This window comes from Piliocolobus tephrosceles, chromosome 8 (genome assembly GCF_002776525.5).
Source record: "Piliocolobus tephrosceles isolate RC106 chromosome 8, ASM277652v3, whole genome shotgun sequence".
In the NCBI taxonomy this organism is placed as follows: domain Eukaryota; kingdom Metazoa; phylum Chordata; class Mammalia; order Primates; family Cercopithecidae; genus Piliocolobus; species Piliocolobus tephrosceles.
In genome coordinates this window covers 126,775,594-126,795,898 of record NC_045441.1, presented here as the reverse complement: position 1 = coordinate 126,795,898, position 20,305 = coordinate 126,775,594, and the positions used below count along the sequence as shown (strand labels likewise).

The 20,305-nt window shown below is 42.3% G+C and overlaps 1 protein-coding gene across 1 annotated transcript in view; it reads left to right on the top strand.

Annotated features, from left to right (window-relative positions):
• The window catches only part of DGKI (diacylglycerol kinase iota), a 455,866-nt gene that overhangs the window by 170,629 nt on the left and 264,932 nt on the right, over positions 1-20,305 (top strand). Inside the window, 1 exon segment of the mRNA XM_026456362.1 lies at positions 711-806. Coding sequence (XP_026312147.1) covers positions 711-806 — 96 coding nt within the window.

Sequence of the window (20,305 nt, the reverse complement as noted above, 5' to 3'; positions counted from 1 at the left end):
CTGTAAAATAGGATTGTTGCTCATCAGGTCATACATTCTAGCAGCTCTGTTCCCCATCCAAAGTATATGAGTATTTTTAGAAGCAGTAACATTTAGTTTGAAAAATTGAGAAGTAATTGGGTGAAGACCTCACTGAATTAGTAAGATGTGAATTAGTAGAAACTTATTATGCTTTGAGTACACAGGAACTTAGTTTTAAGAAGCCTCTGCCCTTAGAAATATAATTTACCTGTTACTGGTGTAACTGTGTTTTCAAACTGTCTTTACTTAAAATACTTTAATGCTACCGTCCTCCATTTTAGCTAATTTGTTAAGCTTATTCACTGAGCAAAGTCAAATTTTAATATAATTTTAGTCTCAGTTGTCATGAAATTTGCAGTGGTGGACTTGGTGAATAAGGTTTGACATCAAACTATTTAGAGGTGTTTTTCCCCATTTGTTGAATATGTTTCAAAAATGACCACCTCCATGGATAAAGCAGCTATAAACCTAATGTCTATTTTAGTTATAGCTCAAAGTTTTTCCAAGCACATTTCTCCCTTTTTAGAATTTCAGTAGAATCAACTCTAGCAGTACTTTGAGTGGTCAAATGAAGAATGTTTAGGCTCCTTTGTTTCACTAACTTTCTTGTATCCCAAATCTAAATTTGAAATAGTCTTCCTTATCCCTGGAAAAAAAAAATTGATGTCAGGTGGGTCTTTTCCTTGCAGGAGAATGCCGTGAATGGAGAACATCTGTGGCTGGAGACCAACGTCTCGGGAGACCTATGCTACCTTGGAGAGGAGAACTGCCAAGTCAGATTTGCAGTGAGTGTGGGTTCTGTGTTGTTGGGGGAAGGCCTGTGGATCTGAATGAATAGAGGGGTCACCTTGCCTAAATTTCCAAGGGGAGGTCTGAACGAGCTTGTCCTTGTGAGATGGAAAGCGTCCCGGATGTTTTCAAGGTTTACACGGAGTTTCTCAAGTTAACATGGCTTTCAGGTTGTCGCTTGTAATGGTTTTAGGGTTCAATTATGCAGGCCAGGCCTTGGTGTCATGTGTTACTTTATAATGATGCCCAGGGTAGGTTTTTGTGTGTTGGTGGTGGGGTAGAGGGTAAATGTGTACGAAGTAGTGTCTGCTTGTGGAGGGTTTGCTTGCGTGAGGCCAAGGCCTGTCGTGGAGGAAGGGGCTCTGTCTGTAGGGGAGTGGCCACAGTGGGCGCTTTACTGATGGGTGAAGGTGGAAAGACAGGGAAACGTCTGTGCTGGGAATGGGTTTAGGCGAACAGATAATCCAGACTGAGTTCTGGAGGATCCAATTCTAGAAATAATGTAAACAATCAACAGTCAGGTCAATTGGAGTAACTTTTGTTGTTTAAAATTTGCTTTGTGTCCCTATTTAGAACAATCTATTTAGTAGGTTAAAATTCTCTTTATGTTGTGAGGTAAGTGTGGCTGCCAGGTGCTGCACTGTGGAGATATCAAAACCATAGTGTTGAGAAATTGAACTTAAAGCTTGTGTGTAGTTTTAAAGGATGGGTCCAAACAGAGAGTAATGGGAAGCTTAGGATAATAAAGAAGAAAGAAAAGATGTATTCCTTCTTATTTGGGGAAATGAGCACCAGAATTCATATAATGCTTTTTTTAAAAAAATTTGTTTATTATGTGAAAGAAATATTTGCAGCAAAATGTAGGGCCTTGAAATTGCGAAGGAATATGTGTTTGTTAGTAACTAATATGGAATAAATTGAGTTTCCATCAAAGCTTATGGAATAATGTGTATAGCCCCCAATGATTTTAACGAGGCTGCCTGAAAGCATGAAGTCCCAGAACCACGACCTTTTTTTGTTGCTTTAGCTGTTTTAACTAGTAGTTTATAAGTTTCATTTGGAGAGTTTTGAGAGTTCTGGGGAGAACAGGGCCTGTTTAAGTGAAGTTGGGAATCAGTGTCAGGGAAAGACCCAGATGAACAGGCTCTGGATTGGAAGTCGGGAAACCCGGAGCTGAATCTCAATGTTACTGCTCAGTGTGTGACATTGAGAACTTGTGACCTGTGGGCCTTGGCTACCTTCTAAAACAGAGAGTAGGATTAAATTATTTTTAATTTTGTTTGTAGATCTGTAATTAATCATTTGCATCTCTTCTAATTTTGTTGTAAATTTAGTTGAGTTAAATATCAGGATTTCAACTTTATGCGTATGTACTTTTAATTAAAGTATAATTGCATGGAATTTGATTAAATTAACCAAATCCATGAGAATCTCAGCTGTTTGGACTAAAATGCTGTAAATAATGAATTAACATTAGGGTCTTAGTTAATTGCGTAAACACTGGTCTTGGGATGTAAGAGAATATAAAATGGAAAAAATGAAAGCCAGTATTACTTGCATATATACTTTTGAACAATTTCTATGATGGACTATGATTTTTTACAGAGTTATCCCTTGTTCCCAAATTGCTCCCTTTAATCCCTTTCTGTTACTTTTTGGGGGATGGCTACCTCTCTTGACAAATATATGAACAGATACATATATCCTCCTTAAACCTTGTATCAGTAAATAGCATTGCTATCCACTGAACGATTGTTCACTAATACCTTTAGGCCAGGAAAAGCAACAAGAGAATAAAGGAAATTTTAGCTAGAAGTAGAAAGAAACAGAGTTGAGAACATTCCCAGTTTCCTTCTGAAGCTTCCTCATAATTTCATACCAGGTACTTGGCCCTATTAACTCGTATTACAAAATGTCTGAAAGATGAAGAACTCTCCTCCAAAAAAAAGTTGATTAAATGAAGGAATAAATCAGTGAGGAAGCTGAAGACCTAACTTGTAAGTTTCTTAAAGCTCAGTTTCTTTGCCTATGAAGTGGGGGAAATGCTGTTTTGAGGATTTGGTGAGATGATACATAGAAAGGGCTTACTTGGCTCAGCAACTGACCTAATGAATTAAAGGCAAAAAAAGAAAAAACCCAGGAAGGACGAGGACAGAAAATTTACAAAAGAACTACCAATTGCCAATAGATATCTAAGAATACAAAGGCATCCCAATTAAAACAACTCAGGGGTCAACTTCATGTGCCTATTAAATTAGCAAAGATTTATAAAATGGTAATACTTAACTGCTGGTTGGTTTAGGCTGAAATGGACAGGCTCATCATCAGCTGCCAGGAGTATAAGTAGATACATTGTCCTTCAGAAAACTGGCAGTGTGTGAAAATCCTCTCAGTCTCTCTCCCCACCTCACACCGTGAGGCGCGTGTCATCTCTGGGCATCCCATTTTGAGAGAGACATCAGCAAGCAGCAGAGGACCCAGAGGGGGGTGCCCAGGTTGGCTTAGGGGATGGAAGCTTGTTGTAAAGAAATGTTAGATTCCGTGGGTTACAACTGAGTATTAGGAGCAAAGGCAGAGAGATGCCTTCCAGTATTTGAAGAGTTAATTTGAAGAAAAGAGAAGTGACTTGCTATCTGTTGTTAGAAATGGAAAAGTCATAGAGGTAGAATCCACCGACTCTAGCTTTATAACAATAAACACACATTACCTGGAAACCTAACAATGCACACTCCTGTTTCCCTTTTTGCTCCAAATGCCAATTCAGTATGCTTGGAGTAGGACTTGGGAGTCTGTGATTTTTTTTTTTTTTTTTTTTTTTTTTTTTTTTTTAGGTGTAGTCTTGCTCAGCTGCCCAGGCTGGAGTGCAGTGGTGTGATCTCGGCTCATTGCAACCTCTGCCTCCCGGGTTCAAGGGATTCTCCTGCCTCAGCCTCCTGAGTTGCTGGGGTTAGAGGTACAAGCCACTACACCCAGCTAATTTTTGTATTTTTAGTAGAGATGGGGTTTCACCATGTTGACCAGGCTGGTCTCAAACCCCTGACCTCTTGGGATCCACCCGCCTCGGCCTCCCAACGTGCAGGGATTACAGGTGTGAGCTACCACACCTGGCTGAGAGTCTGTGCTTTTAACAAGCACCTCAAATAATTCTGGTGCAGATGGTCTGCAAACCTAACTTTGAGAAATACCGTATGATAAGAAAGCACTTTGTCAGTCCGAGCTTCCCAGTAAGGGAACAAGGTGCCTGGAGAGATTGCCTGGAGGAATGTGTGTTTGTGGATAACATGGTTGGCCATCTTTCAAGGATGCTGTATTTGGGGAAGCACAGCTGCTTTGGGCAAGAGGTCAGACACAGAGTTCTCCAGGCAAGTCTTTAGTTTAAATGCTCTGTTTGCAGTTTTCTTAGAACAACAGTTTTGTTTTTTTTTTTTGGGAAAAAAGTATGCATAAGCAGATCATGTATTTATATTCTAATTTCTTTTAATGAACCACCTTTGAAGAAAGCCTACCTGTTGGGGCTGGGACTAAATTACCATAACCAGGTACTACCTGCGGGCTCCTAAACAAAATACAGGCAGAGTACTCAGGGGAGGAGTGAATCCATCATCCACGATGTGCCTTTCACTCCTTTCCTATTTTAGCAAAGCAAACATCACAAGTAGAAGTTAAGAGAAGGAAGAAGTCAGTGTGGGTTGAAGCAGACAGAGGCAGCTGCATGGAAATGGGGTTTGAGCTCAGTTTTGAAAGATAGGTAAGATTTACATAAGTGAGTTTGAAGAAGGAGAGCATTTCGGGCAGGGAAGAGGAACATGAGCAAACTCAGAGGTGGGGCAAGCTCTGTACAAAGGAGGTGGCAATCGTGAGCCGTGCATGAGCATGTGTCAGAGAAAAATGGAAATAGGTTTTTTGAACCAAAACTTGGAGTGCATATTATAGATACTTGTGGGCTTAGGAAGTGTGACTATATAATACATTGTCTAAACCAAGACACTTTTGAGGGTGAAAGTGGCTGCTGTTAATAATGATCTGTGTAAAACTAAAACTGTTCTGCAAAGCCGGGACCTCCTGCTGCCATGTGGATTGATATTTGGGGGCTGATATTGGAGGGTACTGAAAGCAAAGCAAGGCAGTGACTTCCAAAACCCTAGAACAGCTGTAGGAGAGTTTGTTCCCAAGCTTCAGGGCTAAACCACGTGACCTTTCCTGTTCTACAGTTCTCTGGTGGCAACATTTAATACTGTAGAATACCTGTGAGCAGATACTTAATGGAATTAAATTTCTTCCCAAATTGGCAACGGTTCCCAAATTAGCAACTGTTTCTTTTTCTGGTCTAGATAAAATAAAAGGATGCAAAAGTAATGAAATTGAAGTAGAAAGAGCACTGTTTCCCAGCCTGCTTATGGGCACGGGAAACCTGAAATAAAATTCCAGCCAGAATCACTGTCGTTTGGTGACATTTATTTTTATGTACATTTATTCATTTATTCACTCATTTATTCTGCCAGTGTTTGTGAGCTGGGTTGAGTCCCTAGTGCCTCACCATTTAGCGGGCACAGCCAGGTGGAAACTGTTCTCATGCTCTGGGGCTAGGCTATGCAAATGTGTTTAGCCAAATATTTGTACCTAAAGAAGCTCACCCCTCTGGTAATAATCCCTGGAGTCCATACCAGTGTGCACCTACTCCGACTTGAAAGAACTTGCCTACTTTGATATGCAAATTGTACACCCACCGTGGTCATACAGACCTGAATAGGCACAGATGGGTAGCTTGGGCGGTCAGAAGGAAATAGACTTTGTGTTGGACTTACCTGGGTTTGAAAACCTGCTGTTCCATTTATGTACTGAGTAAAGTTGGGACATATCACTTTGCCTCTTTTTGCCTCAGTTTCCTGATTGAAAGTATTGCTACTGAGATGGACCACAGTGATTCTTATTTGTGGATGAGCATTATAGTCAATTATGCCATTTTACCTTTTATTCTTACCTTTGAAGTGTTGGTTCCCATTCTGAATATACCGCATCAGGATCTCTGGGGAGTGGGACTGAGCTTGATGTCCAAAACAAACAACCAGATCTACAGATGATTGTGTTCACTGTCAGGGTAGAGAGACAGTGTTCCACTTCAGAAACAGTGTCAGGACTGAAAACCGTGGCCTGGTTCTCACACCTGGTATGTAGTGGCTGTGATGGGCTAAATAGTGTACTCCAAAAGGAATGTTGAAGTCCTGACGCCTCAGGACTTCAGTACCTCAGAATGTAACTTGATTTGGACATAGGGTTGTTGCAGATGTAATTAATTAGGATGAGTTCATACTGGAGTAGGGTGGGCCGTAATCCAGCATGACATGTGTCCTTATAAGAGAGGACACACAGAGATACACAGAGAAGAAGGCCATGTGGTGACAGGGACAGGAATTAGAGTGATGCAGCTGCAAGCCGAGGCCCTCTGAGGATTGTGACTCTCCTCAGAAGCTAAGAGACAGGCATGAAATTCATTCTCCCTCCAAGCCCTGAAAAGGGTGTTCAACTTTGTTGAAACCTTGATTTTGGATTTCTAGCCTCTAGGATTGTGACAGAATACACTTCTGTTGTTTTAAGCTACCCAGTTTAGGTTCCCCACAGAACACCCATTGCCATTTTGTGGGATCTTAGTAGTCAGTGGAAAAGTATATGAGAAATGCTCACACAATGTTTGCAGTTTTCCTAGGACTCATACTCATCATCTCTGAACTGTAACAACAACCTTTTGGGGTGGTCATACGGGGCCGTTCACTTCTACCTAAAGATAAAGAAGAGTCAGAGAGGCTTACTCACTATCCAGAGCTTCATGACTTCTTTGCTTTCTTAGGGCAGTGCTAGGAAGCTAATATAACAGCCATTCTATAAGTCGAGTTACCTTATCTAACCAAGCAGATATCACCATTACATAGGCTCATGGACACGCATGCATACAGGTGCGTCTACAGCAGTCTTGAGTGTTTCGGTTGAGTGGTATGTGGTTGCGGTGTAAGTGAGCAGACAGGCCGGTTGGTGTCAGAAGCTGGGAGCTGTGGGGAACAGAGTAGGTAGATGGTGAGGTGAGTGAGCATGTAGGTTGTGTAAGAGGAAAAATGGAACTGTCATACTTCAGGATGCTGTTACCAGATATATCTTCTCTATTTTTAAATGTGCTCATGTCACCCTCTTTTCGTGGACCAGCTAATAGGTGCTGCTTTGCTTTTGTTATTGTTTTGTTCTTGTATTTTGCTTTAGTCTTTTCCTTGTAGATAATGTTTGGTGAAAATGGCTTAACCCCACCTATGACACCCGGCCTTAATTCTAAGGTTCCTTCTAATGTTGCTTGCAATTTGCCAAATACAGTTTTATTGAGAAAGTGAATGAATTGTGTTAGAGAGGCCATGTGATATAAGAGTTGGAGGATTGTAGGGCAAGAGCTTCACAGCTCCAGAGACAAAAAGATCTAGATAAAAATGCAAGTTCTGCCCTGCCTGTGTCTAAGCCTCAGTTTCCTCTGTAAAATAGTGGTGATTAAATCTAACTCTCAGAATCAGTAGAGGGATAAAATCAGTTAACAAATGTTTGTATTCATTGTCCTCCTCTTCTGTACTTACTATGGTTCAATGTCATGGAGTTGAACAAGCTTTGGTTGGACTTTGGCTTAACAAGGCCTTACTTACATTTGGGATGATTCTGTCTATCCCAACACTAAGACTCTTACACCTTCACCTGTCATTTTGCTACTGTGTGTAGCATCCATATTCTTACCAAGTCATGACTGGGAACAACTGAGTGGGACAAATCAAAGTAACCCATTCTGCGATCTCATCTCACAAGCTGTGTCTTCTTATTGGTGAATCAGAAGCCTCATCACTGTCTGTAATGGGGTATCACAACATGCACTCACAGGAATGCTGGTCATGTCCTTAGATTCTTGGAAGAAACTTTCAAGAAGAGTACAAGAGTCATAGCTCTCTGCCCTATTTGAAGGAAACTTTCAGCTTTCTGCTGTTTAAAAATGAAAATGACTCTGAGTCCAGTTACACCTTGTCTGTTTCATCTCAGGAAGAATAAGCACCAGGCAGCAGCTTGTGAAAATGCTGGTTCCCATGCATCTGTGTGTGTGGGTGAGAAGATGAGAGAATCAGAGCCCGATATGCATTACTGGGGACTTTCTGGCCATCTGTGTATTCGGGTCTAGCTGGTGTGTACCACGGAGCGCCAGCATGGACTTAGAATGCACCAAGATCTGCCTGCATGTTGCTCCTGCTCTGTCAGCCTCAAATGCCAGTTGTCTGGCACAGCAGACTCATGATCTGCACCCCAGATGGCAGTTTGGCTGAGCTGGGTGCAGGCTGTCAGAGGGAACCACGTGTGTGGCAATAAAGCCCAGGAGGCAAAGCCAGCTCTCTTGAGTTGTTTGGGTGCCAGCCATTCTCTGCCAGGGGCCTTTTTCACCATTAGGATATTGAGGATCTAATGAATCAAGATGACTCATGGAAAGTGTAGCCATCAACAAAAATAAGAAAAGAATTTTCACTGACACGCTCTCTGCTACTGAGTCCCTAGTCAGTGGATATGAGAGAGGGAGAGAGTGGGGTGCTCTCAGCAGTGGAAGTAATGTCGTCCTTTCGGTGTCCGGCCTGATAGCTCAGCATTTCCATGAGATCGTCCACGTGCACACTTAGAACAGTGTCTGGCACATGGTAGACCCTCAGGACATGTTACCCGTTGTTACTATGACAACTGTCATGGGGATTGTTATAATTATTCTTTGGTACCAAGTGCTGTCTGTGTATTAAAGGGGAATCTAGTGCTGACACTTCTCACTTCATGTAATAGGGATAGTGACAGCATGTGTAGGCTATGAAGCCAAGGGATCTTTAGGATTCTGTCACTTGTAGGTGACCCTGGATTAATAGTACCATTGTCTATTTGCACAGCCCATTTTATTTTTACCCAAAATTGTGTTCTGGAGAACACTCAACTCAAATGAAAACAATATACAGCATTATACATTAAAAGGAGCTCGTGACTATACATTTCAAAAACACGGAATGAATTTAATACATAAATAGGTCCTGTGAAGCTCAACGAAAGACATAAGGTATGCAGGATTTCCTACTTTTTGTTTTGAGGAAATGGGAGGATTGTGGAACCCATTAATTTTCCTACAGAACACCCACTGCCATTTTGTAGGATCTTAGTAGTCAGCGAAAAAGTATTTGAGAAATGCTCACACAATGCTTTGCAGTTTTCCTAGGACTCATACTCGTCTCTGATCCATGACAACAATATTTTGAAGTGGTCTTATCGGGCTGTTCACTTCCACCTAAAGATAAAAGAAAAAAAGAGTCATAGAGGCTTACTCACTCTCCAGAACTTTATGGCTTTTTTCTATCTTTGTACAGTTCTTTTGCCTTTATACTAAACTTTCATTAAGCCAAAATGCATGTGTCTTATTTTATTCTTAGAGTTTGAACCTCTGAGAATAATTGTCATCTCTTTCTGTCATGACAATTTTAGATTGAGGCTGCATTTGTGTGTTTGGGTAAGGGTGTGTGTTTCTGTGAAGCAGTTCTGTTGTTATTGGATATTGTATGGTCTTGTCACCTAGTAATAAAAATAATTTGCATCTGATTTAGCATAAGGTTTACATGTTACCTAGGCAATGCCCAGGTGTACAGAAATGGTTTCTCTTCTTGCAGTGTTTTCCAGGGGCAGGGACCCATAGCACTAGGGTTAACCAGTGTTCCTGTTGCTCAGAGGCACTCAATCTTGATGGAAGCATTATTTGCATTATCGGTTACTCCAAAACCACGACTGGCCTCCAAAGTTGGTATTGTCTCTGTTTGTTAGGAGCTTGTTGTTGTTTCCTGCCTCATTGATGAGGTAGATATTCAGAAGGTGATGCTTTAAAAACACGAGGAAATGGAAAATCCTGCATTGATGCCTTCATTAAAGGAGGTGCAGGTGATGTGTTGATGAAACGTGTGAGCTTTGGAATCAAATGACCTGGCTTTGAATCCTAATTTCCAGGCTTTGAGTTGTGTGACACTGGTCCTTGTTTTAACCTCTTTTTTTTTTTTGAGACAGAGTCTCAGTCTGGAGCCCAGGCTGGAGTGCAGTGGCTCGATCTTGGCTCACTGCAAGCTCCACCTCCCAGGTTCATGCCATTCTCCTGCCTCAGCCTCCCGAGTAACTGGGACTACAGGCACCCGCCACCATGCCTGGCTAATTTTTTGTATTTTTTAATAGAAACGGGGTTTCACTATTTTAGCCAAGATGGTCTCGATCTTCTGACCTTGTGATCCACCTGCCTCGGCCTCCCAAAGTGCTGGGATTACAGATGTAAGCCACCACGCCCAGCCCGTTTTAACCTCTTTAAGCCTAAGTTTTACATCTGGAAAATGGGATAATACTGCTTCTTGTGGTTGTTGTGAAAATTAAATGAGTTAATGCATATATAACAGCAGGCTGGCAAATCATAAGCACTCAATAAATATTGTCCACTATAATCTTTCCTCCTTGAATGATAGTGGTTCCAAGAAACTGAACCCAAAGAGACAGCCGAGAGTACTAGGTTTGGAGAGTCTTAGAATCACCTGCTACCTCAGTTTCCTCGTTGAAAGTTGAGGACTGAGCTTGTGAGGTGAAACAACTAGCCCAGCTGACAGTCAGGCTGTGTCTCCCCTCTGTTCCTTCCCCATTCTGTCAACCTTTTATAGCACACACCACTTACTAGCTATCATATTTTTTAAAATTGTTCGCTTATTTATCTGTCTCCAACACTAGAGCGTAAGCTCCATTTAGCTCAGGGACTCTGACCTTGTTGTCCTCTCCAGTATTCTCCACACTGAGGATAAGTGACTACACTGAATAGTTACCCTGTGTGACTTAACATTGAATGAATGAATGAGTTCAATGAGGTGCTTGTTGAGAGACAGACACATACACACACAGACACCTGTCACCAGATCAACCCTACCATTTAAGTATTGTTATATTTACAATCTAGGACGTCTGAATTCCTGCCTCATTTTTAAGGCTCTTTAGTGGGAGATTTAACACATGCAGGTAGCTGTCTTGTGTAGGGTTTTAGGCCCTGTTTAGCCAGTGCCATACCTTTTGCAGCACATTTTATTTCATTCTCGTGGAGAACAGAGACTGCTTTTTGCCATCTTGGCACAGGGGGTCATGGTGTGGTTGTCATTAGTCAGCTCCCCTAGGGATCTCATGAGAACAGATCATATGAAAGGGCAGTCTCGTTAAATATCATATTTCTTATCTGTCTTCATCAGTCTTGGTCCCTCAGTCTACCACTAGCAAAGAAAAGAGAAACACAGTAAGTTGTAACACATAGAGATGGCTTTGGGTTAGAAGGACTTCACTTCCACTCTTAACTAGTCTTTCTTGGGCAAGTGACACAGTCTCAGAGGGTCTCAGTTCCCTTAACTGTAAAGTGGGGAAAGTGTACCTACTTGGCATGGCAGAAGAGAGCTGTGTTTACAGTGTGGGTAATGTGTATATTACACAACTAGCCTCCTGGCAAATCTCTGTGGGTATGATGTCCTCATTAAAAAATGATATGGGCGGGTGTGTATGTGTCAGTGAAAACATTACCAATTGGAGGTACAGTGTTGAGTAAACAATTGCTGAGATGTCTGTGGGTCTTCCGGGACTAGATTGGCTGGAAGACTGCCTTAATTATGTCACCAAATCGCCTGGAATGTGAAAAATGGCAGTGAAAGGATAACTAACTTACCACAGCTTCTTAACTAGAAATATAATATTCCATATCAAAGCAAATATCTCTAGATTATTGGTTAGAAATATTAAACTGTGAACTTTAAAAAAAAATTCTATTTCCACAAAGGAAACTGATAACAGAAACATGTCAGGATTCATAATACAAGTAAGATTGTGTTTATGGTCCTATCACACCCGCAAGGACTGAAAAGGCAAAGTGTTTGGGATTTCCTAGTTTATGCTAAGGCTCAAATCTCTGCTGTACCCATGATTTGCTACCTCAGAACTAGAGAAAGCCACCAAGACATACAAACACCATTTTTTATTAACTTGTTTTTGCTATGACTTCTGTAATATGTCTAGCCCATCTTCACTCAAGTCTGTCTGCTTGAAATTTGTGAATGCACATGGGTGTGTATGTGTGTAGGGCTCTAAAGGTATGAATTTCTACTTATTAGTGTCTGTGTACCTGTGATTATATTTATGTCCATATTTGCACGCACATCCACCCTTCAATTACTCTCCTATAAGACACGTGGCAACTTTGACCTGCTGACACAAATAATAACCTTGATGAACATGTAAAAATATGACAAGGAACAGCCACAAAAGCACCTATAAAGAGCGAAAACCAGGAAGATTGCATGATGAGTTGAAACTAGTGACTCGCCGTGGTTGTATACTGACTTCTAAGCTGAGAAGCATAGAAAAACAAATGGGGAAAAAGAAATAAGAGAAAAGACAAGCAGGCAAATTTTAAAGAAGCAGAAACAAGAAATGAGGGCAACAAAGTACAGTGAAGTTCAATAATAAGAATGATGAAATATGAAGTGTCCTTGGGTAAAATGAGGGCCAGGGTGAGAAATAGAATTATGGATTTTTAAGGATTTCTTCAAGTTCATTAGGCTGGAACACTTTTTAATGTATCGTGACCATGAGGGAGGAGGCAGAAAGAATGCCTGAGCTGCATGGTAATCTAGATGGAGGGGCACACTGAGTATCATTCCTCATGACTCTCCACCTGGCATCTCTGAGGGCATCAGTTTGTTAGTATCATTTCATTAGACTTGTGCAAACCCAAACTTATCGGGCCCTTCACCATGCTTGTTATAAAGACTAGCTGCAATATTTGTTTTATATCTCAATAACTGTGCCTGAATTGTAAGGAGATTTCCAAAAGATGGTAGCAGTATGCAATAGTCACCCAAATGGATTCCAAGGTGTAGACTTCTCCTAAGATTCATGTCATAGCTTTCTGATTTTTTTGTTTGTTTTTATGTTTGTTTTAGAGACGGAATCCTGTCGTGTCACCCAGGTTGGAATGCAGTGATATGATCCTGGCTCACTGCAGCCTCAAACCCCTGTGTTCAATTGATCCTCCTGCCTCAGTCTCCTGAGTATCAGGGACCACAGGCTTGCTGTAGCTTTCTATTGAAGCCTGTCAGAGAAACTTTGTGCCTGTGACTTTCTTCTCATTAAAAAGAAGTATTAAATCCACTAACATAAGTCACATTTAGCCATTTAAGAGTGTGATTTGGTACAAGGGTAAACTGTTCAGAAACAGACATGTACCTTTTTCCTCCCTTAAAAAGAATCCTGTACTGTTTTGACTATAGTTTTTACCAATCTTAATGCAGTGCTCAAAACACGATGGGTGTATTATTCTTTACAACCAGTCATCAACTTTAACTTTGAATTAATGCAATCCTAGCAATTTGGTTCTTACCAAATTGTTTCTCCTGTGAGCCCTGATTGGCTGCTTCTCAGGAAGAGGAAAGGTTTTTGGTGTGTCTTTCTAGTTCTTATATTCAGCTCACGAAGTCCTTTTTTCCCCTTGGCTTTCTGCTGTAAGATTTTGGTTTTCTTTCTCTACAGATGAAAAATATAAAATACAATAGCTATGTGGGAAATAGACAACTTTTTATTTCAGGTTCAAACAACAACACACAGGCACTGCTCTTCTTTCTTCCAGCAGGTCTCTCCGGAGGTCATGGAATTGACCCTGCCTAGGTGGGGTTCAGCCCAGCATCTAGAACCTCCCTGCACATCTGAGGTTACTTGGGGGAGGTGCTAAGAACATAAACATAAACACTTCATATGCAGAGTGCTTGTGATAATGTGCTCCTCAGAACAGAACAAAACACACTGTTCGAAGAGCCTCAAGTGAGTTTTCCTGCGGCACTCGAGAGGCAATTCCGACCATAGCACAGCATGAGACTGTCAGGTGTGCAGTCAGCCCAGCATACACACGAACAACAAAGCTGACCAAGGGGTAGGTTTGAAGCCCTCTGGAGCTGCTGATGATTCTACTGAAAGACTTAAGGACGAAGTATGAGGAATTCACGCTGACCTTAGGGGAGGCCGATGTGGGGCGAGGAAGAGGGCTGTGTGCTGTCAATCAGTCGTGCGTCTCTGCCTTTCCTTTTTGTTCCATTCTTGTCACTTCAGTTCAGGCCCTCATCACCTCATATGGGAAATTATCACTGTGGCCTTTGAATTTCTTATTCTCTTTCAGAAAAAAAAAAAAAAAAAAAACCAGTGTCTTCACCACGACCTGCAACACACCATGATCTGGCCTGCTGTTATCATCTGGCCTCATCTCCACTTCCCCGCTCTGGCCCCTGCCACTCTTAGCATCCTGACATCTTCATGCCTCTGAGCTTCGCACTGGCTGTGCCCTTTGCCTAGAGTGCTTCTCCCTCAGATATCCACGTGGTGAACTCTCTCGCTTCCTTTGCGTGTTTGTCAAAATGTTCAGTGAAACCTTCCCTGGCCAACCTGTCTACAACTTCAGTTTTCTCCTACTCCTGATATTTCTTACCTCCCTTTCTCTCTTTAGTTTTCTTTTCAGTACTTATTTCTGTCAATATATTATATACTATACTTATCTCTCTTGTTTGCTGTCCGTCTCTCGCAGGAGAATATAAGTTCTATGGGATCAAAACAGTTTTTCAGGGCTGGGCACAGTGGCTCATGTCTATAATCCCTGGTTCTGTTTTCTCTCCACTCCTGCAACTGTTCCCAAATAAATATTCCAAGGTTTAACTAACTTATAGACACAGGTGGCATCACGTGAGCCACAGTAAAACAGATGCAACTGTTTTTAACTCTACGCAGTCTGTGTAAGACCTCAGTCTCCTGCAGAATAGCCCTTCCATCAGAGAGTCCTGTGGGTCCTCAGAAGATATCTGATTTGTGCTCACAAAAATATTATAGATGTTCCTCTATGATTGTCACGCGGCCTCTATGCTCTCTTTCTTTTTCTTTTTTCCTTTTTTTTTTTTTTTTTTTTTGAGACAGTCTTGCTCTGTCACCAAGGCTGGAGTGCAGTGGCACAATCTCAGTTCACTGCCACCTCCACCTCCCAGGTTCAAGTGATTCTCATGCCTCAGCCTCCTCGGTAGCTGGGATTACAGGTGCCCGCCACCATGCCCGGCTGATTTTTTATATTTTTAGTAGAGACAGGCTTTTGACATGTTGGCCAGGCTGGTCTCGAACTCCCGGCCTCATGTAATCTTCCCACCTCGGCCTCCCAAAGTGCTGGGATGACAGGCGTGAGTCACCGCACCTGGCTGCACTATTTTTTCCCTATTGTGGGCAGAAGGCTTCCATTCCTCAAACACTTTGAAGGTGCCTCATTACTGTTGCTTTTGGAATTGCTCTTTGCGAGAATGCCTATGTCCTGGTGGGGGTTTTGTCTCCTTATGTTTCCTAAAGCCAGCAATTTTTCAGACCGGGACTGGTTGAGGGCTTAAGTGGGGAGACAGCCCTGTGCCAGAAGTCCTTTCTCCTTTCTTTCCTCCCCTTTTCCTTTCAGAATAACTGTGTCAGGCAGTGTTCTCGGTGCTGGAATATAGCAGCATGGAAACACACAGAGAAATCTCCACCTCTCTGTAGCTGTAATTTTGAACCCCGTGGTTTCTGGGGAGTAGTTCTGTTTCCCCTTCTCTTGCAGCTCCTCATGAGACAGCTCCTCTGGCTTCTTAACACAGCCAGTGTACCTAGTTCCCAGGTTTGAGGGCATCCTACTCTACCTGCTGGCAACCCCCAGACACACCGTTCAAACCTCCACACTCAACCACCAGCCTTGGGTCCACTGACTCCTGTACATAGACACCCAGGAGCCCAGGAATTGTCCCACAGTGGACATGCCAAAGCCAGGTCTCCATGCCGTTTCAGAGGCATCGGTGCCTACTACATAAAGAGACTTCGGATCTTTTTCCTGCTGGAATGCCTTTGATTTTTTTTGAATGTACGCATTTTAAGCCTACATTTAAGAATTTGCGTTCTTTGCTAGACCCTTTTTACTGGTTCAGCCTCAGATTTTGCCCTCCTCTAGATGATAGCTCTTCTTGTCTGAGCTGTTGTTGAGCATGTAGCCATGTGTGGCTCTCTCCTGTTAATAGCCTTTTCTTCCAAGTCCCTTTTGTCTCCTGAAGTAGCTTGCCAGCTCTTCCAAGGACAGAAGCTGCCTTCTGTTTATATCCCGTACAGCACTCACATAGTCTTATACACATAGTGATGGTTAAAATAATTGGTGAACTAAATTTCCATAAATACATTCTGGAAAAGTCAGCAGTAACAGATTGTTTCAGCCATATGGAAACTTCTCTTATGTAGGATACCTCAAACCATCATGATTCCAGATACCTGGCATCTACAGATTCAGGAGTATTGGTGTATATCTGAGCATTGCATGAGTATTTTGATGTATCCTTTGTAAGAGTCTCCAACCCAACTTCTTCTTGTTCCTGCTGCTTTTCTTCCAGATATTCTGAGGTCCTTTTGGCGTCATCCCTTATCAAGGGTGTTGATTGTTGGGGGCTGTCTCAGAAGGTTTCAGCCCTTACCAGGTCCTTGTCTGTCCACAGATCACGTTGCACAAACCCATGGGGTCTTGAAAGTTGTGAAGGCCTGCCTTCCAACATGGGCCAGCACTACTCAGGGTCTGGGCTAGGACCTTTTAACATGGCATGAGGTCTCTCTGCAATTGAACCTCTAAAGAGAGGTCTGAGTTTCCACTCGGGTCACAGACTCCTCCGGACATGTGGCATCTTTGCTCCTTGGTCTGGAATCATGAGATCTGTTGTCATAGACAGAATGAATGATATACTGAGGATAAAAGGAGTGTGCTAGAACTTCAACTAGCCACCCTCCTGGCTTGTCCAAAATGTTCTATATTCTCTTGAAGAAAAAGAGAAGACTGCATGAGTGATAGTGGAGGTCAGGCTTTGGCCCTGAAATCATATTAATGGAACTTTCAGATAATGTCATTCTTCATTTTGCCTAATGCCAATTTATAGATTGCATCCCAGACTCCCCAGAGAAGTAGAAGTTTCCAAGTATGCTTGTCATTTCTTCTAATTAGGTTTTTAAATAAATCAAAGAACTCTTGTTTTCATTTACCTTGGATTATACAGCAACAATGTTCTTGTGTATGTTGCCAGAGAGGCAATGCCTGTTGAAAGGACCCCAGATTCCTGACATGCTAAGAGCTTAGGAAGGCTCCTCCCCTCCACTTTCCTAAGCGTTCCATTAGCCCCACCATTTAAGAGGAGGAAAGGACAGTCCTGCCAGGGCTGCATGGCCCCTCCTTCCTACCCATCTTCAAAGTGCTGCTGTGGAGTGGGCTCTGTGGTCTAAAAGAGAAGGAGAAGGGGGAGGAGGAGAGCACTCCCCTGGCCTCTCTTGCAGTTTTCCCTTTGCCTGATTTTCAGCCTTCCCTCAGTTTCTAGTCCTCAGGGTGAATCTTCCCATCTAGGAGGCTACGGGGTAGAGAAAGCATGGGGGAGAAAGCTGGGAGGCATCTGGGGATAGGCCCAGCCCAGCCACCTCCTCTGTCCTTCTTCCTGGCTTCTCACCATGTGGCCGCACTCTGGCCCTATCCCCAGCATGTCCCCATCTGCCTGCCCCCTTATACACTCACAGTATTGTTGGTTTCTGTCTGAAGGCCCTTTCCTGGCTGTCATCCCTTTGCTCACTGTGGCCTCATAGCTGGTGATTCCTTGCATTAGGTCCGGGAATTCTGGAGTAAGGTATCATGAGCTCAGACTTTGCCCTGGTGTTTTTGGTCCTGCAGCAGCCTCTGGTCTCTGAGCTCTTCTGAGATGGGGAGACTAAGAACAGGTTGCCATACTGGTTGCTCTTTTCCCACTGCCTTCCCCGTGTCCTATCTCTGATGATTCCACCTGTAGAGGTGGGCAAGTGCAGTGGGAGATCTTAGGACTGCAGCAGAAGCTATGTGGTCAGCAGGCAGTGCAGTTGGCCCCACTGCAAGAAGAAATAAGGCTTGCCATGTGCCTTATTCAGAAACGGTCAGCCAGCCTTGTTGTACCTGCTTCTTGGGTGTCAAACTTCTGACAATTGGGAATGACAGATATTTAATTTTACTTACCTTGGGCAGCAAAAAGGCCCCAATCCTTTTATAAATCATAGGTCTGTGAAAGTAGATAACCCCAGGCCCTGAAGTACCCACCCCCTTCTCCTTTCCTCCCCTCTCCTCCCTCTTCTCTCCTACCATTTCCCATCTTTTCCCCTCTTCTTCATCTTTATTTTTCGTCATCTTTCCCTTCCTTCCTTTCCTCTTTTTCTCCATCAAACTCTCTCAACTCCCACCAGATATTCATTGTTACTTAGCAGAAATCACACATCTTGCTCAAAGGAAGAAAAAAAAAAAAAACAGCTTTCTTGGCACTTATAGATCAAGCGCTTAGGTAAGGGATGTAGTTGGGTGGGATAGGATTCGATATTAATCTCTTCATTAGGGACAATTGTATACTCTCTACCACTGCCTGCCACTGATCCCTCTGTCCTCCTCAGTCCCCATTCCCTGCTCCAGTGGTCTAAAGCTGTGATGGTTTTTCTCTCATGCCTGCTATGAGCTGAAGATTGGTGGAGAGCTGTCACTACTTTGAGTGCCAGCAGCGCCTGCAACATGGGAAATATGTAGGATGTGTTTTCTCTTATAACCACTGTGTGGCTACTGGTGAGATCCTGCCCACCATCCTAAAACCGAGCATATGTTTTATTGTGTTATTATTTAAGTAAATGTTGCTCATGTTTTTATTAGAACAGCGTAATATAATGGAATGTGATCTATACTGTGTTCCATAGTGTCTTAGTTTAAACAGATATATTCTCCGCTCTGCCCACCCTGTACCACACACCTACAAATAAATTTCTTTTGAATATGAACACCAGCAAAATCAGGGAACCCTTAGTAAAGGTGCTTAGGTGCTATTTGATATTTAAGGCAGTAAGCTCAATTGGCCTTTACATTCATTGATGAGAGCAAATTACTGTTTTTCAAATAATTTTAATTTTTAAACATGTTTCATGTTCTAGGCAATATTTATTTGTTTAAATTGTGTTTTTGTGCTAGGTTCTGTAACAACTCTGTCCCAATGTGAGGAATAAGAGCTTACCTACTGAATGCTTCTTTTTTGAGACCAAGTCTCACTCTGTCACCCAGGCTGGAGTGCAGTGGCACAATCTCGGCTCACTGCAAGCTCCGCCTCCCAGGTTCACGCCATTCTCCTGTCTCAGTCTCCCGAGTAGCTGGGACTACAGGCTCCCACCACCATGCCCGACTAATTTTTTTGTATTTTTAGTAGAGACGGGGTTTCACCGTGTTACCCAGGATGGTCTCGAGCTCCTGACCTCATGTTCCGCCTGCCTCGGCCTCCCAAAGTGCTGGGATTACAGGCGTGAGCCACCGCACCCAGCCCCTACTGAATGCTTTTAAGTGACTTTTCTTGGTTTAATTTATCACCTTTCATAGAGAAGGAAGCACTGGCTCATATAAGTTATTTGGGGAAAAGTGAATATTTATAGTGTTTAGAATGTCCAGATTCCTGCATCTTAGCTTTGTATATAGCTGGGAACTTCAAAATAAAACATTGCAACTTAACTAAGCACAAAATTCTATGTGTTTTGGGCAATTTCTGTTCAGAAGCTTATTATCCAGCTACTTCAAATGACTTTAACCACTTGAAACATAGTCATACGCCACAAAGTCAGTGGTCAAAATTTCAGATTTGCTAAAACAGTTTCCATCAATTAAGGAACTACAAATCTATTTACTTTGCTACTATGGCAAAAGGCCTTGGACCTTTACTCAGAATTTATTTACTTAATTTTACATATGATTGTAAACTGTAATTATCTGATTTCTCAAATTAAAAGCTGTTAAGAAGCTGCCATTTAGGAAATTGAGAGCAACAAAAGACAGCAACACTGACTCAAAAGGAGCTCTACCCAAACAGAAGGACGGGAAAGAGAAAAATGGCTGTTCTGTGTAGTACAGTGCATCATGTTGTAGTCTTTATGAAGAAAAATTTAGAATATGGTCTATATGTTCTGCCTCAAAAGGCGCATAAGTACGTAAAATATTTTAAGAGGATCTTTTAAAATCCAATATAGTTCAGTTAAAATCAGTTTTATAACTTACAGCACTCAACTCCATATATTATCATCTACAGAACATTGCACTTCATTTATTCCATATGAATGTTAGTGCATTTACATGCCATTTCAGAAAGCTGAGAGATAACATAACTCACTGGTTCTCAAATTCCTCTAGGCCAGATCCCTTGTTCAAAAGATATTTTGACTCAGAATCTTGATTTGTAAAACAAAGAAAGGAGGATGCATTCCATTTCATTGACTGCATGAGGCTTCCTGAGTTTTCTCCGTTCCGTCCTCCCATCCTCAGTGACTTTCGTAGGAGCCTAAGAAATCCCTGGAACTCATA